At 38.3% G+C, this 22,072-nt stretch overlaps 1 protein-coding gene across 2 annotated transcripts in view; it reads right to left on the bottom strand.

The window, feature by feature from the left end:
- The window catches only part of AGPAT3 (1-acylglycerol-3-phosphate O-acyltransferase 3), a 1,609,180-nt gene that overhangs the window by 219,150 nt on the left and 1,367,958 nt on the right, over positions 1–22,072 (bottom strand). For both annotated transcript variants that reach the window (XM_044072498.1, XM_044072499.1), the window contains one exon: positions 1,473–1,634. In XM_044072498.1, coding sequence (XP_043928433.1) covers positions 1,473–1,634 — 162 coding nt within the window. The remainder of the gene's footprint in view (positions 1–1,472; positions 1,635–22,072) is intronic.

The raw sequence follows: 22,072 nt of genomic DNA, 5'->3' as shown, positions 1-22,072 counted from the left end.
CTAATGCTTGTGCTGAGATGGACAATGTCATGAATAAATGACTAATGAAGTACTCCAGGAGTAAAGTACTCTGCAGGAGTCAGGAGAACAGGATCAAGTGCTTTGCTGATAAAATTAAGCACAGCATGCATGCATGATGGGTGGAAAAATCTAAAGGAAGATTTGGAAAGGTTGATCATAGGGGAAGAATGGGGGAAGTTGAGTTTCAGTGAAGATAAACTGGAAGCAATACACTTAGATCACAATAACCCTAATGTAAAGTAACATCTGGGAGAGTGGAGGTGATGCCAATATAAGAGGAAATGGATCTAGGGGTGTTGATCACAGCCGAGTTGGACTATTAGGAGTAGAATGACAGGGTAGTGGCAACAGCATACAAAAAGTTAGGGTACCTCTTCAAAGGTAAACAGTTTGGAAGCAAACAGGTGCTGCCTTCTCACCTTACTAGGTCCCAATAAAGTAACATCTTGCAGTTCTGGACATTACTAGGAGAGAGAAATCAGACTTCTAGAAGCAGTCCAAAGGAAAGCCACAAAAAGGCCATGCAGGATGAACTGCAAAGGATATAATAAGAGACTAAAACAGCTGGTACTCTTCACTCAAAAACAGAAAATATAGGCAAGGTATACACGATCATATCAGAATATGTGAAAGAGTAATCCTAAACAAGAATTGGCAAGATAAAGCACAGGCAGCAGATTGTAGTGATGTATTAATTGCTAGACATGCTGAAGTACCTCTCTACAAAGAGGCCTGTTGACCTTTGGAATAAAGTACTAGAATGGGTGGAAGAAAAGGAATCCACAGAGGCATCCAAGATAATTGGGACATGTAAAGAAAGGGTGAGTGTATGATAGAGAAGGTAAATGGTTAAAATGTGAAACACACTTGAAAGAAGACTAGACAGGCTTCTGCTTAATGCCTCTTTCCATCAAGCAAATATAATGTACTGTCTTCTTCTTCTTTCGGCTTTTCCCAGTTAAGGGTCACCACAGCTGATCACCTGTCCGCTCATGATTGGCAGTGCAGTTTTACGGTGTCAAGTTGCCAGCCCAGCGCCCAACCTTCCACAGAAGGCACACACGCACACTCACACCTAGGGCCAATTTAGAGTGTCCAATCCATCTACCGAATGTCTTTGAGATGTGGGAGGAAACCGGAGCACCCAGAGGAAACCCACATGACCACTGACAGGACATGCAGAGTCCGCACAGAAGGCACCCCAGCCAAGGATCGAACCAGGAAACCTCTTGCTGTGAGGTGACAACACTAACCGCTGCACCACCATAGCCACCCCAAATATAATGTACTGTACTGTAATTAATTGATATAACGAAATACAAAAGAAATCAGCAAGCAAAACAATTTTGTGTTGATAAAGCAATACTTTTTCAGAACTCCAAGATTTCAATTAGTTGCAAAGTAATGCCAGAGATTCTTTCCTAAGATATTCTTAAGCACTGATCACTTACCCACATATATTCAGGATAATCTGCAAGAAGCCTGAGCCCCTCAATCACTGTATCTCTGTCTTCTTCCCATTTTCTCTTGCAAAAAACTATCTCCAAGAAGTACCATGTCCAGCCAATCAGTGGAACATATAACAATTCCTTTTTAGCCAGGACTTTTGAACTCTAGAGAGTTAATAAAAACAGTAAAAATATGAGAATATTAACTAATTAGCTTCACACTTTGCAACAAGTAAAGTTTTTATTAGCTTATTTAACTGAATACTGATTCACCTGTTAGCTTGCTTGCATTATTAAAGGAAAAAAGGTTCTTGGATAAGTCTGCCTACTTGGTTAACAAAGTCAAATAAAAGAATAAAAATGCTAATGACAGTGGTATAACTGTTGCAGTATTTCAAAAGCTGTACTCATTCTTACAAAAGTTTCAACTACGACTGTGAAGGTTCATGTGAGAAATTTGGTACTTTGCAATAACATCATAACACAGAACCTATAACAGTAACCTAAATGACCTCCATACCATCTGTCTGTGGGTACATTTAATTTTGCTATTTAACACTTCCCAATAATAATCTCAGCAAAACAACTATCTTTAAAGATCATTCACCTCTGGAGACTGAACATAAGTGTAGATCATAGTGCATGAGTGCGTATGCTACATCTTTAAGAAGCATGCAAGGCTGTATGTGCAAGTATAAATTCAAGACACGTGCAATCCCTAGTGCCACTTTGGAGGGGCAGCCAGTATGTATAATCACAGTTGTTAGTTTGTATACAAGTTACTTAAGTTAAAATCAGTAAGCCTCTATAGTGATGTGTTTGTATAAAATAAAGTTGCTTAAATATAACACACAAAGACTCTTCTATTGTGTCCGGGGTAGGAGAGCGGCATGGTGTCAGATCCATGATCGAAGAGAGAAGAATATTCAGGGCCTTGAGGCGCAAAGACAACAGTGATGGTAAAACTGAGAGAAAAAAACACAAAGAGAGCCAGAAAATATCAAATGTAACGAGAAATAGCACAAACTATCTGATAGGAAAGATAAAAAAAGGGGCATTATAAGGGCAGAAACTGCATTATCAGGCAAGCAGAAACTATGAAAAGTTTGTTAAAGAAAAAATGTTTAAAATAAAAAGTATTTGATGAAACAAGTATGTTTAAAGCAAAACGAATGTGTTTAAAGAAAAGCTGGGCAAGTATAGAGTAAAACGAGCAAAATAAATGTACACTGGGCATGAAAAGGGCTTAAACAAGCAAAATGAATATAATAATAAGAGAAAACGGGGCACATTAAGCGAAAATAAAACAAGGCAACTGTATGCGTTTTGGCAAAGTACTATGTTTGGGCATAACTACGACTTCGTATTGTATCAAGGGCATAACTAAAGTTATTCGAAGTATCTCAAAGTGTGTAAAAGTGCTTACAGTGTGTGCTTATTACTGTGCATGTATTTTGAAGACTTTATTGTGTGCAAAGTGTAACTATTTTGTGAAATACAGTCAAAGTACAGCCATTTCGAAAAGTTCCTTGTGCTGGGTGTGTCTATTCGCAAACTGCTGCCATTAGAGTTCTTCTTGTACTGTAGAGAGTTGCCTAGCATGGTACTGCCATTTTGGGGACATTTCATTGTGTTGTATCCAGTTATTCGTAAAGTGCAATTACTTCAAAAGTTATTGAGTTTTGGGCAACAGATGTTTGATTTATTCGCATTGTGCAGTTACTTGACATGTTTCTTACACTGATAAAAATGTTTTCTTGCAAAAGACAACATTACAATAGTATTATAGTGCTCGTGAGTTATTCAGTCGCATCGTAAAGTAATCAAATGTTTCTTAAAATTATGACAACTTTTAGAAAATGATGATAAATGACTTTAGCATTTTAGCCTTTCCAACGATATTACAGAAGTACCAAAGCACCCGAGAAGTTTATTTCATAAAGTCTAGTTATTTGAAGGTACTACGGGTTTATTCATTCGTATGACTCCAAAAAGCCCAAAAAGGTATAAGTTCAGAGCACAAAAGCATTGGACAAATACTGGCAGTATTTTCTAGCATATGTGCATGTGTGTGTATGTTTGTGCTTATTTGCAAAACCCTTTGCTGGTATGTATTAAATATGGCTGATGGATTTCGAAAGCCCCTACCACTTGTGTTTGATCAGAATATTGCAGAGAAATGGAGAATATTTGAGCAAGAGTATGATATTTTCATAGAGGCAGCTTATGCAGACAGAAATGCATACACCAGGGCATTTACTTTGCTAAACCTAGCTGGGTCAGAGGCCATAGAAAGAGAGCATTCATTTGTGTATGCACCAGCAGTATATGAAGGAAAGGTGCAGACTGTCATATTGTTGTACAAGACGAATCAAGGGAAGACCCTGAGTGTTTGAAGCTCAAGTTCAAAGAAATGTGTAACCCCCTAGGTGAACATGTTACATTAGAGAGGCATTTGTTTTACATGAGAGATCAGAAACCAGGGGAAACATTTACAGCTCATATAACTGACTTAGAAATAGAACTAAAACATGCCAGTTTGGTCATTTAAAGGATGAGCTGATAAAGGACATGCTTGTGTATGGTATTAATAGTGCTGCTATGAGAAAGATTTTATTCTGTGACACGGATTTAACGTTGAGCAAAGCCACAGAGATTTGTCAAATCAATGAGATGATGGGAAAACACACAAGTATGCTTGCGAGTGACAAGAGCATGGTTTCAGTTGGCTCCAGAGAGAATGTAGATAGTATGCAACACATGGCAAACATGACCATGCCTTAGCATGTGGCAGCTACAGGGTTTCCAAAGAAGGCACGTGGCTTTCCAGAAAGTTCTAAGAAAGGAGCTTGCACCAACTCAGTGAAGAGTAAGCATGAATCAGCAAAACCCAAATCTAGCTTTATTGTTAACTGTTGCATTTGAGGTGCGAATCAGGAGTCTAAAAGAGAAGTGCTTAGCATATGGTCAGCAATGTCACAAGTGTAAAAAAAAAATGGAAACATTTCCAAACGTTTTGCAAATCAAGTAAACCTCACACAGTTGTAAACAAAGGTCGCACAAAAAAGCAAACTGATCAAGTAAAGTCAAAGTAGTCAGCTTTCTATGTAGATGGTGTATCAGTGCTTGGTGAAAGAGTTGATGCAGTGAACTTATTAACAAGAAGCGAAGTGCTTTGTACTGTCTGGATTAATGGAAAATCCACAGAGCTCAAAGTAGACATTGGTTCAAGGTGTAATGACACATCAGCAGATACATTTGCAAGAGTGAGAACTAACGAACAACTCAATGTAACCAGCAGTGAGAGACTTGCTGCTTATGGAGGTGAAGAAATTCAATCCGAAGCAGTGATGCTTTCATGTTATTTGGCCGATAACTGTTACAACTTGTTATTCTATGTAGTCCAAAGACCAGTGCAATCTTTACTGGGTCTCAAAGATAGTTTGAGAATGAATCTGCTTTCTTTTGCTAAAGATGACCATCATGTAAGTGCATTTCTGAGTTCTAATTTCTCAGAAGCCATTTTCTCAGAGTATGCTGATGTTTTCGATGACAAGTTAGGCAAACTTCCAGTTGTGTATTCCATGAAGTTAGACACAGAGGTCACTCCAGTAGTCAGACCAGCAAGAAGAGTTCTGATAGCTATGCACGATAGAGTTAAGGTTCAGCTGGATAAAATGGTGCAGCAAGGTGTGCTTTGCCCAGTCACAGAACCAACCGAGCAGGTGTCGTCCATGATAGCCGCTCATAAAAAACGCTCAGACGAAATAAGAACATGCAATGACCCACGACATCTGAACAAAGCATTTAAAGAGACTATATCACCAATGCGCACAGTCAAAAAAGTTGCAGCTCTAATACTGAATGCTACTGTATTTTCTGTTTTGGATGCAGAGAGTTCATTTTAGCAAGTGATGATGGATCGCAAATCCTCATTTCAAACTACTTTTGGTACTCTGTTTGGCACATACAGATTCCTAAGGATGCTCTTTGGAATGAATTCTGCAAGTGATGTCTTTCAGTGTGCAATAGAGCAAATTATTTGGGGTTATCCTTGTGCCATAACAGTAGATGATCTATTGGTTGAAGGCAATGGTGAAGCAAAGCATGACAGAAATCTCAAGAAAGTTCTAGACGTAGCACGTGACGTAAACTTGAAGCTCAGTCCTCTGAAGTGCAAATTCAGACTTCCTGAAGTTACATATATAGGACACATGTTTACGAGTATAGGCTTGAGAACAGACTCAACCAAGCAAGCAGCTACTCTTCAAAATGTCAGCAACAAACAATGTACAAGCTTTACAGCATTTCCTGGGCATGGTCAACTATTTAGGCAAATTTATACCAGACGTCAGTGAGTTGACAGCACTTTTAAGAGAGCTCACATGCAAAAATGTTGCATTGTCATGGTTGGAACAGCACCAGAAGGCATTTGACAACCTAACCTCAAGCAGAAAATTGCCACCCCATATATGTTAAGATGCTATGATGTGAATAAACCAGTTACTCTCTCCTGTGATGCTTCAAAATTTGTTATAGGCGCAGTTATACTTCAAGAGGGCAGACCAGTAACCTATGCATCTACAGCACTAACCCAAACTGAGATGCAGTATGCTCAAATTGAGTAGGAACTTTTGGCAATAATATTTGCATGTTCCAAGTTACACGATTATATTTATGGTTGACTCGAGCTATTCTGGCTGAAACTGACCATCAACCTCTAGTTATTATTCAAAAGAAGTCTATGCACTCCACTCCAGTGAGATTGCAAAGAATAATGCTTAAACTGCAAAAGTACAATTTCAAGATGGTCTACACAAAAGGCAAATTGCTCTATCTGGCTGATACTTTACATCCCCAGAAATACAACAGAACAGCTTGACACAGACAATTTTGATTTTGATGTGATGTCAGTATGTAATTTTTCCACCACTAGACTTGATGAGTTAAGATATCACATTCAGACTGATCCAATTTCACAAAAGCTCAATCACTATATTAATGACGGATGGCTGTCAAAGCAATATAGTGTACCACCTGATGTGCAAATGTATTTTCCTTACAGAGATGAATTGTTGATTGAAGATGGCATTATTTTCAAAGGTCCTAAAATTGTTGTTCCTGCTTCCTTACAAGAATATATCCAGATTTTGCATTGTGGTCACATCCACTAAGAGAAGAGCTATAGAATTAGTATTTTAGCCTTCATTACCGAAAGACACTGATAGAGTACGTTCTTCTTGTTCATTATGCAATAGTACTAAACCACATTTGCAAAGAGAACCGCTGCAGTTAAGACCAGTTCCTGAACTACCTTGGTCTACTGTAGCAACTGACATCTTTGAGTGGAACAATCAACACTACTTAGTATTCATACACTCTTATTCAAATTGGTTTGAGATCGATCTACTACCTAACCTAACATCCACTGCTGTTATTACTAAGTTGAAATGTCATTTCTCAGTTCATGGTAGTCCACTCAAACTTTTTTCTGACAATGGTACTCAATTCACTAGCCAGTTGTTTCAGAAATTTGCAAAAGACTGGGACTTTGTACATGTCACAAGTAGTCCTATATATCCTCAGTCCAATGGTCTAGCTGAAGATGCAGTGCAGAGTGCAAAGCAATTACTAGAAAGATCACAGCATAACAATACTGATGTTCTTAAAATTGCTTAATCTCAGAAACATACCCCGTGACGATATTCTTGGCTGACCTGCTCAGACTACTTTCCAGGCAAACTAGAACTATGCTACCTATTTCTTCTAGTTTATTGCAGCCTAAACCCAAGAACAATAAAACCATCAAGGCTCAATTATTTAAGAAGCATCTTCTTCTTCTCCTTTCGACTTTTCCCGGTTAGGGGTTGCCACAGCGGATCATCTGTCCACTCATGATTGGCAGTGGAGTGTTACGGTGTCGAGTTGCCAGCCTGGCACCCAACCTTCCACGGAGGGCATACACACGCACACACTCACATCTAGGGCCAATTTAGAGAGTCCAATTCACCCACAGCATGTCTTTGGGATGTGGGAGTAAACCGGAGCACCCGGAGGAAACTCACGCGACCACAGGGAGGACATGCATACTACGCACAGAAGGCACCCCAGCCGAGGATCGAACCAGAGAACCTCTTGATGTGAGGCGACAACGCTAACTGCTGCACCACTGTGGCTGCCCCAATTGTTTAAGAAGCATAATAACCAGAAATCTAGTTACAACAGTTCAAGCAGACAACTTTGATCATTGAGGGAAGGAGAGACGGTACAAATTCAGGCAACAAAAGGTAAAAGGTTTTGATCGAATAGGACAGATTACAGGCATCTGTGCCGAGCCGAGATCCTACTTGGTAGCCTCCGAGGGTGTGGAGTATAGGAAGAACCACAGATATCTTCTTCCTGTACCAAAATCATCATCATCATTGCAATCACAACATTGTTTCTGTGATGTAAACTCTAAATCTAAGAGTGAATCAGACACTTTTTCCAGAGCAGAATGTGTTCGAAATTATGATTCTATTCCAGAAAACGATTCGAATATTCCACAGGTCAATCATTTTGCAGAAACTGTTCCAGTTGCTAAATCTAATTCTCAGTTTTATGTTACAAAGTATGGACGAGTATCTAAGCCTAGTGTGAAATACGCAGCAATGTGGATTTGACTGTACATACATGTATATTTAGTATTGTATAATGCAATGCATGGCTACACATTACCAATGATTTCTGCATGCCAAACAGTCTGAAAACAATTGTATGATCTATTTCTCAAAGAGGGAGGATGTAGATCATAGTGAAAGTGTGTGTATGCTATATCTTTAAGAAGCATGCAAGGCTGTACGTGCACGTATAAATTCCACACAAGTGCAATTTTTAGTGCCATTTTGAAGGAGCAGTCAGTGAGACAGCATATGTAATCACAGTTGTTAGTTTGTATATTACTTACTTAAGTTAAAGTCAGTAAGCCTCTATACTGATGTGTTTGTATAAAATAAAGCTGCTTAAACAGAACCCACCAAGACTCTTCTATTGTGTCTGAGGTTGAAGAGCGACAATAAATACATGTTTGTCTTCAATAGTACACTTACAGAAGGACTTCCAAGTTGGCTGCACACTGAGCAGCAGATTTAATTAAAGAGTTCTCTCGGTGTGAAAATAGAAACTTTGCAAGAAAAGTTAGTAAATATTACCAGTTTGGGTAAAATTCAATTACTGGCTACTAATTATAATGCCTGCTTGTCAAAAAAGAAGAAATTTGGGGAAAGTAAAAGAAAATCAGCTAGAAAAGGAGAACCACCACCTATGGGTGGGAAGAACTTTCAGCAACTCAAGTATCAGCTTGAATACAAGAAATGGCTTACAGTAATTTAAGAGGAAAAATAAATCAAATTCACTCAGCATGTTTAAGAAAAGTGAAACAAAATGGAGGAATACTTATTTATTTTACTTATTTAAAGTTGTTTTCCATGGCAATCCACCGATCATAGGTTGGTACTGGGCTATCTGCCCAAAGGCATATATTAGTCCAGCCACTTTGTGCGGTATTCACCGCCCCTTTAATAGTTCCCTAGACCCCTGTACTAGCAGCTAGTACCCTTGGCCCCTATCTAGTAGTGCTGTTGGTGTGATCCCCGGTGTGAACTTTCTGTTACCCATCCACTCATCAAGGTTCCTCTTGAAGAGTGATAGTGAAGGGCTCTGTCTTATGTAGACATGGACCCTGTTCCATAGTAAGGGAAGTCTCTGTGAAGGGAATCTATCCCTCCAGCATGTATGAATGGAATGAATGGCAATTTTCCGGCACAGCCAAGGTGAAAAACAATCAGAAGTAGTAAAGAACAGATATGGAAACTTAAAGGAAAAAATATTTTTTCTAAACAAACCAACAAATATAAAAATACAAAAATATCAGTTCTGCACACTAAAGTAATTTCCAAGTTGTGGAACAGAGTACAGTTAATAACAGAAAACCAGGAACAGAGAGTTATTAAAAGCTGAGAGTGTCTATTTAATTAATACAGTATACAAAAGGGTACTTAGGGTAAGCAAGTAATATATAAAAATCAAATGACAAAAGGCTGGAAAAAACAGACATTTTAAGCAGCGACTCAGATCAGCTAATAAGACTGCAAAAATCAGAGACTAAAATAAAGAAAATACATGTTGAACATCAGGCTTCGCTTGGAGAACTGTTTACAAATACAGCAGTTCTGCTACACTAAAGAAACTGAAATGAACAGAAAGCATTAATTTTCTGAAAGTACAAAAAAGCAACCAGACTGGTGTTCCTTAGCAGATTTTGTTAACTGAGAGGGCACACTGTGTGTATGTTCCACATTTGGCCATGGAAAATTAGCCAAAACCTATTGTGGTAAAGACTGATCATACCAACTGCTCCTGACAAAACTGCAGAGAAGGGAAAAGTATTAAATATTGGGGACACCAGAGTGTTTATGGAAAATGATTACTCACTGCACAGTAGGTAGAAGAGAAGTAGGTTTATCCCACCAATTAGGTGTGAAGTTCAATTTACGTCCAGCTGTCTTCAAAATATTTCTTCCTGGACAATTGGGACTTTTTAGATTTAGAAAAGGCTAAAGAGGAATTAAAAAAAGTTTAGCTAGCAAAATGTGAGCCAACAAACTGAAGGGGGCTGCGCTTCTCAATCATCTGACAATAACAAAGCCCAAAGACAGATTGGAATTACCCAGACATAGTAAGACCTTACTAAGTTTAACTGTATTAGCTACCATAAAAACAATTACTAGGAAATGGAAATCAAAATCTAAACCAACTGCACTTGAAGAACTGAATACTGTAAAAGAGATACAGGTTGGAGCTCTAGAAAAGGAAATGAATAAATTACATGGAAATTAATTTAATTTGTGGGAAAATACATGAAGAATAATGTTCAGGAGGAGGCATAAAGTTTAAGGGAAAGCAGGAACTGAGCAATTTATGTGATATTGGACTAAAAGACAATTATAAAGAAAGAAAACATATGTAATGTACACTGCATGTAAATGGAAAGAAATTTTAATATGTTTTTTCTTTTCTATTAATGTGTGCTTATGTCTTAATTGATAATTTAAAGGACTTTAAAAAAGCCCATACAGAGACTTTGCAAGAGAAACATTTTCCATCGCTCCAAAGAAAAATACTTGGCAACAGAAAAAAATGCCCAGTAAGCACTACCTTGGACTTGAAATGGAGACTGGTGTTGGGAGGTCAATATGATCAAGAAGAAGAGCAGCAATAATGCAAAATTAGTGAATAAATGGGAGAACTGTAAAACATAAAATGTAGTTTAGACATGTGATCTGTAGGGTTGCCACCTATCTGTTTTTTCTCTGGACTATCTGAAAATTAAACTGACTGTCCAGTAGTCCAGAAAACATTTTTCATACTCTGGTATCAGCAGATTTTCTATTTTGTTTATTTATTTTTACAGTAAAGCATCTCAAACCAAGAAAAGAGGATGTTCTTCCTCCAACGGATGTGACAATGATGCCATGAAATGGGCGGGAAGTGGAAAGGGGAGGAGATGGGCAGGGTTATGGGTAGGTGTGAGGGGTGTGGCTTTGGTCTGTTTTTGAAAAGAAAGAACAATGCCAACTCTAGTGATCTGTGGTTCTTCAACAAGTGGCTGAAAAAGACTGGAAGTCTGTCATTTGCGTTACACTGGTGGGAGAGTGTAAACCTCACTTTATGTTTAGAAGGAAAGTGAAAGGACTAAAGAAGTAACCAAGTAAAAATGATTTGTATAACATGAATAAAAATATGAAATTTTTACTCATGTCATACTGTAAAGCAGTTCAGCATAGTATGCAGTCAGAGGTACTTTAAATGTGAGGTGTGTGAGTTATCAGTGACTGCTGTATATGTTAGCAACATTAGAATAAGACAATTCCTTTTTTAACTGTAATGTATCCAGGTTTTATGCTGTAAAAAGAAAGGCTAGAGAAGAAAGCAAAGAGTTTGTTCTCAGTAAAATGTACATGGTACAATATAATTACTTTTAAAGTGAAACTGGCAAGCAGTTCAGTAAAAATAAATTAAATTTGAAAATGCAATCATCTCCCAAGCAGCCTTAGTATTTTAATGCATTAAATACAACAGTGCACAAATTGTGCACAATTTACTTAAGGGTAGCCAGTACACTTTTTCTTAAGGCTAAAAGTTACTGAAAGCATGCACACTGCTTTTCACTTCTAGGGTGGAAGTAGAGATAAAATAAGCACCAAAGCATGGTTAATCCTAACTTTAGAATAGGCAGTGCTTAAGAGTGCAATCTGTCAGTTTGGGTCAACTACTCCTATCTGGAAGGGAAATGTACTTTTTAGAAGTGTACATAGTTTTATGTCTTTGGTGTGAATTAAAAGATGCTGCAGGGTTTTGAAAATATATTTAGTATTTTGTTTCCTGAGTGTTTATTTTTTTCAAAACAAAATTTACAAGAAAATGTGATATAGGTTCAGACAGAGATGAGACAAAACAACTACATACAAAATCTGCCTGCCAAACATCAGTGTATGCATATAAGCTGCAAGATGGAAACAAATTCAAATATATATAATCAAAAGAATGGTTACTTCTAATATGTGGAGTAACAGAGCTTTATCAGAATGTCTGCTTTGCACTGTTAAAATGGAATGTAAATGTCCTTCTAGCTATAGGCAAAAAAGCAAAGAGAACTAAAATTATATTAAGAAATGTAGGATGCAAATAGCAATCTTATAGGAGATGCAGTTAAACAGAAATGAACATGTGAATTTAACAAAGAAAGGAATTCGGGATGGGCATTCAGCAGAAAATCAAGGACAAGGATTGATTGTGAGACTGTCTTCAATAGTGACAGAAGAGAAAAAAAGACAATAAACATATATTTGTGATAGGAGGGGGTTATTGGCAGAGAATGAGGATTACTCTGGCATGTACTATTTTTTCCACACAACACTATTATGCAGATTAGGAGAATTTCTGGAGGTATAATGAGCTCTCAAGCAGGGATTAGTTATGGGTTGGGAGACTGGAACCTGACTTTCAAATGTGAAGATGCATCAGGGAGACCTAGAAGGTAAATATATACTGAAGGTAGTTAGACTTATAAAGAATTATGAGTATGTTTGGTATGAAAAATATATGAACTTAGTAGCAGGAACTCAGAATTCACATACTATTCCCCAAGATACTGGGTTAGACTAGATAGAAATTCTATTTCAGAGAAGCATGGGGATTTAACTGAGAGCTTTGAGACCCATCCAATGATTGTATCAGATCATAAGCAGTCCTTTGTTACTGTTAGATCAGAAGGCTGTGGGTTATATGTTCCCACACCATGTAGTTGGATTCACTTTCAGATACTCATACTGCAGTACAGCATAAGGGGGTGGCTACACTCCAGAGTGTGCCGTCCTTTGATGAAACATTAAACCAAGGCCCTATCTGCCTGAATTTGTGGATGAAAAAATACCTACTACACTGATCAGAAAGATTAATGAAGTTCCCTAAAGCCCTGGGCAAATTTCTTTCACTTAGTATGAATTCTACCTCAAGTATTCCCTGAAAACAGGCCATAGCTATAGTTCTAGCGGGATTAACCTGGTTAACAAAGTGCAAATTAAATAAAATCAAGTACCAGTAAGATTTACTATGATAAAGATGCAGGGTTGTTGTTGTTGTTGTATCTTTTGGCTTTTCCCGGTTAGGGGTCACCACAGCGGAACTCCGGTCCGCTAATGATTGGCAGCAGATTTTTATGTACCGAGTTGTCAGCCCTGATGTACAACCTTCAACGAAGGTACGCCCATTCACGCATGTCTCCACACAGAAGACGCTTTAGCTGAGAATCGAACGGGACAACGTCTTGCTGTGAGGCGACAACGCTACCGCAAAAGATGCAGGGTAATGATGTAAAAATAGCACACTGATGCTTGCTTACTTACCTGTTAAAAAGAAAGGAATTTAAGGAATGGGTAGTGGACATGTTTTCAGGTTTATTAGGGAAGATAGAAATTTCTTTAGAAGGGACGACTGTGTGGAATAAAATAAAAATGAAGTTTAGATATAAGAGTGAAAGTGATATGGCGAAAGTAGTAATATCAACAACATAGTTGACAAAAGTTGAAGCATGGCAGAAGGCGAATTTCACAGAAGAGAAGCAACTGCAGAGTGCTACAAGAAAAATAAGGGAAAACTTTGATAATCTGCATGAGTTTAGAAAGATTACTTTTTAATCAATTATTTTTGATAACTCTAGAGTGCAACAAACTTTTAGAAAAAATGACTGACAACAGAAAGTAAAGTTGTGGGCAAAATTAGGGAGCCTATGACAAGAAAATTAACCAGAGATCCTACAGTAACATTAGAGATATTTTAGAAATGTTATAGAAAGTAAAGAAAAATGGAAACTAAAAAAAAGCACAAATGGAAATATTTACAGAACACTTGCTTTGCTAAGGTTAAAGGAAAATGAGGCTCAACAGCTGAATACCTAAGTTAGGAAGAGAAGACACAACAATGGTGATTTATAAATCAATAAACAAAGAAAGTTTCCAGTGGAGATCTGGAAGTTTAGGAGGGAAGAAAGTAATACATTTTTATAATTTTTATTTATCTACATTTGTTTATTGGAAAAGTCTGACTGGGCCAGAAGCCCGTTCTCAGCAGAGGCCGGGGGGAAATATAAGCAAAATACAATAATTAAATAGTACAATAGTATACATATATTAAGATGTAGAATACACATCACCCAGTTAGTCTATACAAAGAAGTACTCAATACTGTTTTCTAGTAGGTACAAGTTTAAAAAAATAAAATAACATAAGCATTTCAGTAAAGAACACTGTGAGAATAATAAAAATTAGTGCTGTTACATATTAAATAATAGTTAGAAACAAATGAGATTTCCTTTATATTTTTTTTCTTTTTTTTGTGAGCAGTAGTAAAACTGAAGAGAGGGAGAAAATAAGGTAATGAGTGGACAGTATGGTGACAGAGTTACAGATATCTTATCAGTCAGGTCTGGTTCAGGAGCAATGCCAACTTTTGGATAGATATTCAAATTGTAGTTGTTTGAAATTGGTAGATTCAGGTGTGTTTTGGAGGGTGTAGGGTACAGAGTTCCATAATTTGGCTACTTGATTTGAGAATAGGGCTTCACCGTGTGTGTTGTTAGTTTTGCTTACTGACAGCAAGTTTCTGACTGCAGATCTTAGACTTCGTGGGCGTGATTAGGGAACAAGTTCCTTGAGGGATGGGCAGTTTTCAGGATGGAAGATGATACTGTATGTGAATTTAAGTTGGTAAAGATGGAGAAGGTTTGTTAGCTCGATACAATTTAATTTATGTAGAGCAATACAGTGGTGGGTTTGCTGGAGAAGGTTGTCTGCGAAGCGGGCTACTTTGTTGTAGCAAGTTTCCAATTTGGTTCAGTCTGATTTTTTTAAGTTGGTAAAAAAGGGCAAAGCATAAAGGAGTGTAGAGAAGAGAAAGGTTCTGGATATGGCTAGTCTGGTACTGTCATTGAGGAATGGCTTGCTTCTGTTCAGTGAAACAAGTTTGAATGAACTTTCTTAATTGTGATGGCTATCTGCTGGTCAAATCTGAGTTTGTTGTCGAAAGTCACGCCGAGGAGTTTTGTATGGTTGGATGACTGTGTTGTTTGCCGACAGAATGGTGAAAGGAGGGGTGGTAGGTAATTGTTTGCTACTGGTAAATAGCATTGACTGTGTCTTTTTGGGGTTGTGGATTAACTGTGATTTACTTGGATATGTTTTGGCATCATTAAAAGCTTGTTGGGCTACTATTTGGAGGTCTGGTAAGATCTCTGCTGAGCAGATTAAAGTCAAATCATCTGCATACTGCACTACTTTTGTGGATTAGGCTAGATCATTAGAGAAGATGGTGAAAAGAAGGAGCCCTAGTATGGACACTTGGGGGACTCCAAAGGTAGAGGTGGTGAGTTTGGATTTTCATCATATTGCTTGTTGTCTGTCAGAAAGACAGCTTAGGAACCAGGAGATGGAAGTTTTTGATAGGTTTAGTGAGGCAAGAGTATGCAGGAGTTTCTGATGGGGGACCATGTCAAACCCTTTTAACACGTTCAGGAAGATTGATGCTACTTGCTGGTTTGAACTTCTGAGTTGGTTGATGGTGTTAGAGAGAGATAAGGTTGTGAGATAGCAGGTATTATAGCAATTAAGCATGTATACATTTTTCCAGAATGTTGACACAGGGGAAAGGATGGCTACGGGTCTGTAATTGTTTAATTCTGTTGATGCTCCTCCTTTATGCAGAAGGGTGATACAGGAAACTTTCCATAATTTTGGGACATACTGTTCTGCTATAGAACTATTTACTAGAATGGAGATGGGCAAGCTACGGCATCAGCTGAAAGTTTGAGGCACTCACTGGGGAGTTGGTCAGCTGCTAAGGATGAAGGTTTCAGTTTTTTCAACACTGTTCTTATGATGTTAGTTGGGACAGGTTTGAGGTCAAAAGAGTTGTTGTTAGTTTCCATGTTAGGTGGAAGAGTTGGTGGGGTGGAATTATTCCCTGTAACTAAGGAGAGGATGGTGTTTATAAAGTAGGTGTTGATTTGTGAGGCAAAACTCAAGCTTTGGTTATTGATTGTTGGTTCTGGGGTTGTTGCTTTACCTGGGTGGAAGAGCGAGTTAACTGCCTGCCAGAACTTTTTGTGATTGTTTTCATATTTGCATAGATGTATAATATTTTTCTGTCTAGTTTGAGTTGTTTTTTGGTTTGACTGCAGTTTTAATGTCTTTTCTTTTCTGATATTGAAACCAGGTTTTGTCCCTTAGTTTTTGAAGTCTAAACATTTCTTTTGACATCCAGGGCAATGTCTTATTTTTAACATGACATACACGAGTTGGTACTAAGCTATCTAGAATAGCTAGAAATGTGTCACTGAAGTATGTTACGGCCTGCTTGACTTGGAGATGATGGAGTGGTGTCCACTTACATTTAGTAAGCATGTCCAAGAATACTTAGTTGGAGACGTTTTTGATACTTCATACAACTTTATAAACAGTGGTTCTTGTGAGTTGAGCTGATGACGGATTAAGACGGTATGTCTATGGTCACTTAAATTATTTGGAATGGATCAGGAGAGATAGTTGTGGGTGGTAATTTTAATTAGCAACCAGTCTAAGACGGATTACTTTTTGTTATATTTATCTACTCAAGTGAGAAACTAGACAATTTGAGAGAAACCATGTAGATTTTGAAGGTAGAGGGGTTATCACCAGTGCAAGTGTTCCAGTCTAAGTTGAAATCGGCTGTGATAATGGTTTCATGGGTGTAGGTTGAGGCTGTCCAGGCTATGAGTTCCTCAATGGCAGTGGAAGCATTGCTGGGAGGTATGTAAGTGGCTATTATGGCAATATTTTTATTTGGCTTGATTCTGAGTCATGTTACTAGGACTTCTAAGTTGTTACCATAAGGGTTTTTGATGGGTAGGTAGTCTATGCTTAAGTTATCTTTGTAGAAGACTGCAACCCCGCCTCCTTTCTTCCTGATCCTGTCTAACCTGTGTACGCAATAACCTTGTGGAAGTACGTCTGTGTCTCTTATATGGGGTTTTAGCCAAGTTTCTGTTGCTATAAGAATGTCTGGTGAGTATTGTGCAATGACTCTACGAAAGTCACCGATTGTCTTAACTATGCTTCTTAGGTTCATATTAAGAATGAGAAGGTCTGAAGTTTTAATGTGAGGAAGAAGTGGAATGGTAGGGAAGATGGTGTGCTATGCATTATGTGGCCCAGGATTTGGGTGTATATCACCACTATGGAAAATCTGTGATGATACACGTGCATGTCTGCATGAAAGGTTGGAGAGTATATGAAGGTGTTTGCTGAAGTGGTTAGTGGTACTGCTGGCAAACACATGCTTGAAGTGGAAGTATGCAACAGGTGTGTGATTGTAGAGTTGGGACGAGATGGCAAGGTAAGAGAGTGAGGACTGGATGGTGTTAGTATAATACAGTGTCGGGCTATGGACATGTATCTGTAGGTGAGTGTAGAATGTTAGACAGTATGCAGATAGCAGTAGGGTACAGAGAGTGGGTAGGAGAAAGAGCATGGTGTGTATTCTTTGTTTGGGAGTGTTATGTCAGCTTGGTGTGATCAAGAAGATGTAGGGACAGAGGGGTGTTGGTGTAGTGTGTTGGGTGTAGAGTAAGCAAGGAAAGTTGCACTGAGTTGTGTGAGGGGAGGGAGGAGTGTTACAAATAGTGTATTGGCTAACTGAGGCCTGACAGGTGGACAAATGGTGATTGCTGATTGAGAGAAGTTAGGGGGAGTGGTTAGTGTTTGTATAAGTCTAGGTGATGCAGGGCTGGGTGGGAATGGGGGTAAAGTAGGTGAGCGGAGTGAGCCCTGGCGTAGCGAGGGCAAACGGAGTGGGCTAGCCTACCTCAGAGATGAGTGCAAAGAAAAACAATCAGCATGAGAAGTGGAAACTTTGGAGCTCTAAGGTAAGTGAAAGCAGGAGAAAGCAAGGACAACATACAGCCAGAAAGGTAGGACTGTAAACAGACAGATGCAGAAACACTACTTTTATGGCATTGGTGTGTAAGTAAATCAACAAAGGAAGGCTAATCTATTTGGGGACAAAAATACACCAAGTAAATGGTACTAAAGCTCTAGAATGTTTTATTTAACAATATATAAAAGGTGAAGAGGGATACCAGCATCTTAGAAAAAAAGCAGCTGTGGCTTTATTACCCAAAGAGGGTAAAGACCCTTAAGACCTGGATTCATACAGGCTCATCTGAATTTTAAACTACGACTATAAAGTGTTTATATTGATACGAGATAAAAGAATAGTAAATATGACAGCAACGATTTTAGATATGGACCAATGTGGTTTTGCGGAGGGGAGGCAAACATTTGACAACATTAACAGACTACAAGAAAACACCACTATTGTTTGTTGGTCTTGATGAAGAGAAAACATTTGATAATGTCAGCTGAGATTTTAAGAGGAGATTAATGACAGCATTTACATTCGATGATAGACATAGGGAATGGTCAGATGGAAGTATTAAGGTGTGATGGCTGCTCTCTGACAAGCTAGGTTTGAACAGAGGAACTCCTGCAGGGATGTCCTCTTTCCTCACTGTTACATGGCTCATATTTAGAGCTGCTGGCAAAGAAAATAAGGAATTCACAAATTCAATGAAGGGTACTCAAGAAAAATCAGCCTTACTTGCAGATCATATACTTTCGTACTTCATAAATTCCGAAGAGGATATTTCGGTATTGGGGAATGTTTTAGACACGTTCAAGTCTTTTGAAGATATAAAACAAATGAAGATAGGACATATGCACCCACATATGAAATGACTTAGCAATATCTAAACTTATGGGGACATGCTAAGATAAAGTATTTAGGTATATGGATTAAAAAGGATTCTGTTACTGCAGCTAAGGACATCTGAGGAAAAACTACAAAAAAACTGAGAAAATGAAAGCTCTTTGCCGCTGTCCTACCTCAGACACAATAGAAGAGTCTTTCTAGGTTCTGTGTAAGCAACTTTATTTTATACAAACACATCACTATAGAGGCTTACTGACTTTAACTTAAGTAACTTATATACAAACGAACAACTGTGATCATGCATGCACTCTCTCTGGCTGCTCCTTAAAAATGGCACTAGGGATTGCACATGTTTAGAATTTATATGTGCATGTACAGCCTCGCATGCTTCTTAAAGATAGAGCATGCACACACTTGCACTATGATCTACATCCTCCCACTTTGAGTAATAGATCATACAATTGTTATGAGACTATTTGGCATGCAGAAATCACGGGTAATCCTTAGTCATGCATTATACAATACTAAATACACATGTAGATACAATCAAGTCCACATTGCTGCGTATTTCACAATAGGCTTAGATGCTCATCCATATCATGTGACATAAAACTGGGAATTGGATTTAGCAACTTGAATGGTTTCTGCAAAATGATTGACCTGTCAAATTTCCGAATCATTTTCTGGAATGGAATCAGAATTTTAAACACATTCTGGTCTGGAAACAAGTGTCTGATTCACTCTTAGACTCTTGAGTCTGCATCACAGAAACAATGTTGTGATTGCAATGATGATGATGATGATTCTGGTACAGGAAGAAGATGTCTGCGGTTCCTCCTATACTCCACATCCTTACTACCAAGTAGGATCTCGGCTTGGCACAGATGCCTGTAATCTGTCCTATTCGATCAAAACCTTTTGTTGTCCGAATTCGTACCAGCTCACGTTCCCCTCAACGGACAAAGTAATCCGTTCGCTTTGTTGTAACTAGATTTCTGGATATTACGCTTCTTAAACAATTGAGCCTTGATGGATTCATTGTTCTTAGATTTAGGCTGCAACAAACTGGAAGAAATAGGCAGCGTCATTCTAATTTGTCTTGAGAAGATGAGCCAAGAATATAGTCATGGGGTATGTCTCTGAGATTGAGCAAATTTAAGAACACATCAGTATTGTCATGCTTTGACCTTTCAAGTAACTGTTTTGCACTCTGCACTGCACGTTCAGCTAGACCACTGGACTGAGAATACTCAGGACTACTAGTGACATATACAAAGTCACATTCTTTTGCAAATTTCTGAAACAACTGGCTAGTGACTTGAGTACCACTGTAAGAAAAAAGTTTATGTGGACTACCATGAACTGAGAAATGGCGTTTCAACTTAGGAATACCAGCAGTGGGATGTTAGGTTAGCTAGTAGATCAATCTCAAACCAATTTGAATAAGAGTCTAAAACTAAGTAGTGTTGATAGCTCCACTCAAAGATATCAGTTGCTACAGTAGACCAAGGTAGTTCAGGAACTGGACTTAGCTGAAGTGGTTCTCTTTGCAAATGTGGTTTAGTACTACTGCATAATGAACAAGAAGAAAGCACTCTATCAATGTCTTTCAGTAATGAAGACCAAAATACTAATTCTCTAGCTCTTCTCTTAGTGGATATGGACCCTGCGTGACCAAGATGCAAAATCTGGATATATTCTTGTTGTAAGGAAGCAGGAACAACAAGTTTAGGACCTTTGAAAATAATGCCATCTTCCATCAACAATTCATCTCTGTAAGGAAAATACGTTTGCACTTCAGGTGGTACACTAGATTGCTTTGGTGGACATCCAACATTAATATAGTGATTCAGCATTTGTGAAATTGAATCAGTCTGAGTGTGATCTCTTAACTCATCAAGTCTAGTGGTAGAAAAATTACACACTGACATCACATCAAAGTCAAAATTCTCTGCATCAAGCTGTTCTGTTGCACATCTGGGTGATGTGGATAAGGTATCAGCCAGATAAAGGAATTTGCCTTTGGTGTAGACCATTTTGAAATTGTACATTTGCAATTTAAGCATAATTCTTTGTAAACTTGCTGGAGTGGAATGCAATGGCTTCTTTAGAATAGTAACTAGAGTTTGGTGGTCAGTTTCAATCTGAATAGCTCGACCATAAATATAATCATGAAACATAGAACATACAAATACTTGCCAAAAGCTCCTTCTCAATTTGAGCATACTGCATCTCAGTTTGGGCTAGTGTTCTAGATGCATTGGCTACTGGTCTGTCCTCTTGATGTATAACTGTGCCTAGACCAAATTTTGAAGCATCACAGGAAAAAGTAACTGGTGTAGTCACATCATAGTACCTTAATGTAGGTGGGGTGGCAATTTTCTGCTTGAGGTTGTCAAATGCCTTCTGGTGCTGTTCCAACCATGACCATGTAACATTTTTGTATGTTAGCTCTCTTAAAGGTGCTGTCAACACACTGAAGTCTGGTATGAATTTGTCTAAGCAGTTGACCATGCCCAGGAAACTCTGTAAAGCTTGTACATTATCTGGTGCTGACACCTTAAGAATAGGTACTTGCTTGGTTGGGTCTGGTCTCAAGCCTGTACTTATAAACAAATGTCCTACATACATATCTTCTGGAAGTCTGAATCTGAACTTCAGAGGACTGAGATTCAAGTTTACTTCATGTGCTCTTGTCTAGAACTTTCTTGAGGTTTTTGTCATGCTCTTCATCTTTGCCTCCAACCAGTAGATCATCTATTATTACAGCACAAGGATAACCCGAAAAAATTTACTCCATTGCACGCTGAAAGACTTCACTTGCAGAACTTGTTCCAAAGGGCATCCTTAAGAATCTGTATCTGCTAAATGGAGTACCAAAAGTAGTTAGAAATTAGGATTTGCGATCCAGCATCACTTGCTAAAATGAACTCTTTGCATCCAAAACAGAAAATACAGTGGCATTCGATATTAGAGCTGCAACTTCTTTGACTGTGCACATTGGATGATTTGGTCTTTTTAATGCTTTGTTCAGATCTCTTGGGTCAATGCATATTCTGATTTCGACTGAGCCTTTTTTATGAGCGGCTACCATGGATGACACCTGCTCAGTTGGTTCTGTCAATGGACAAATCACACCTTGCTGCACCATTTTATCCAACTGAGCCTTAACTCTATCTTGCATACTTATCAGAACTCTTTTTGCTGGTCTGACTACTAGAGTGACCTCTGGGTCTAACTTCATGGAATATACAACTGGAAGT

This window comes from Protopterus annectens, chromosome 5.part0 (genome assembly GCF_019279795.1).
Source record: "Protopterus annectens isolate FY-2018-M chromosome 5.part0, PAN1.0, whole genome shotgun sequence".
NCBI classification, from domain to species: domain Eukaryota; kingdom Metazoa; phylum Chordata; order Ceratodontiformes; family Protopteridae; genus Protopterus; species Protopterus annectens.
Note: the sequence above shows the minus strand (reverse complement) of the source record. Positions and strands in the feature narration are given on the sequence as shown.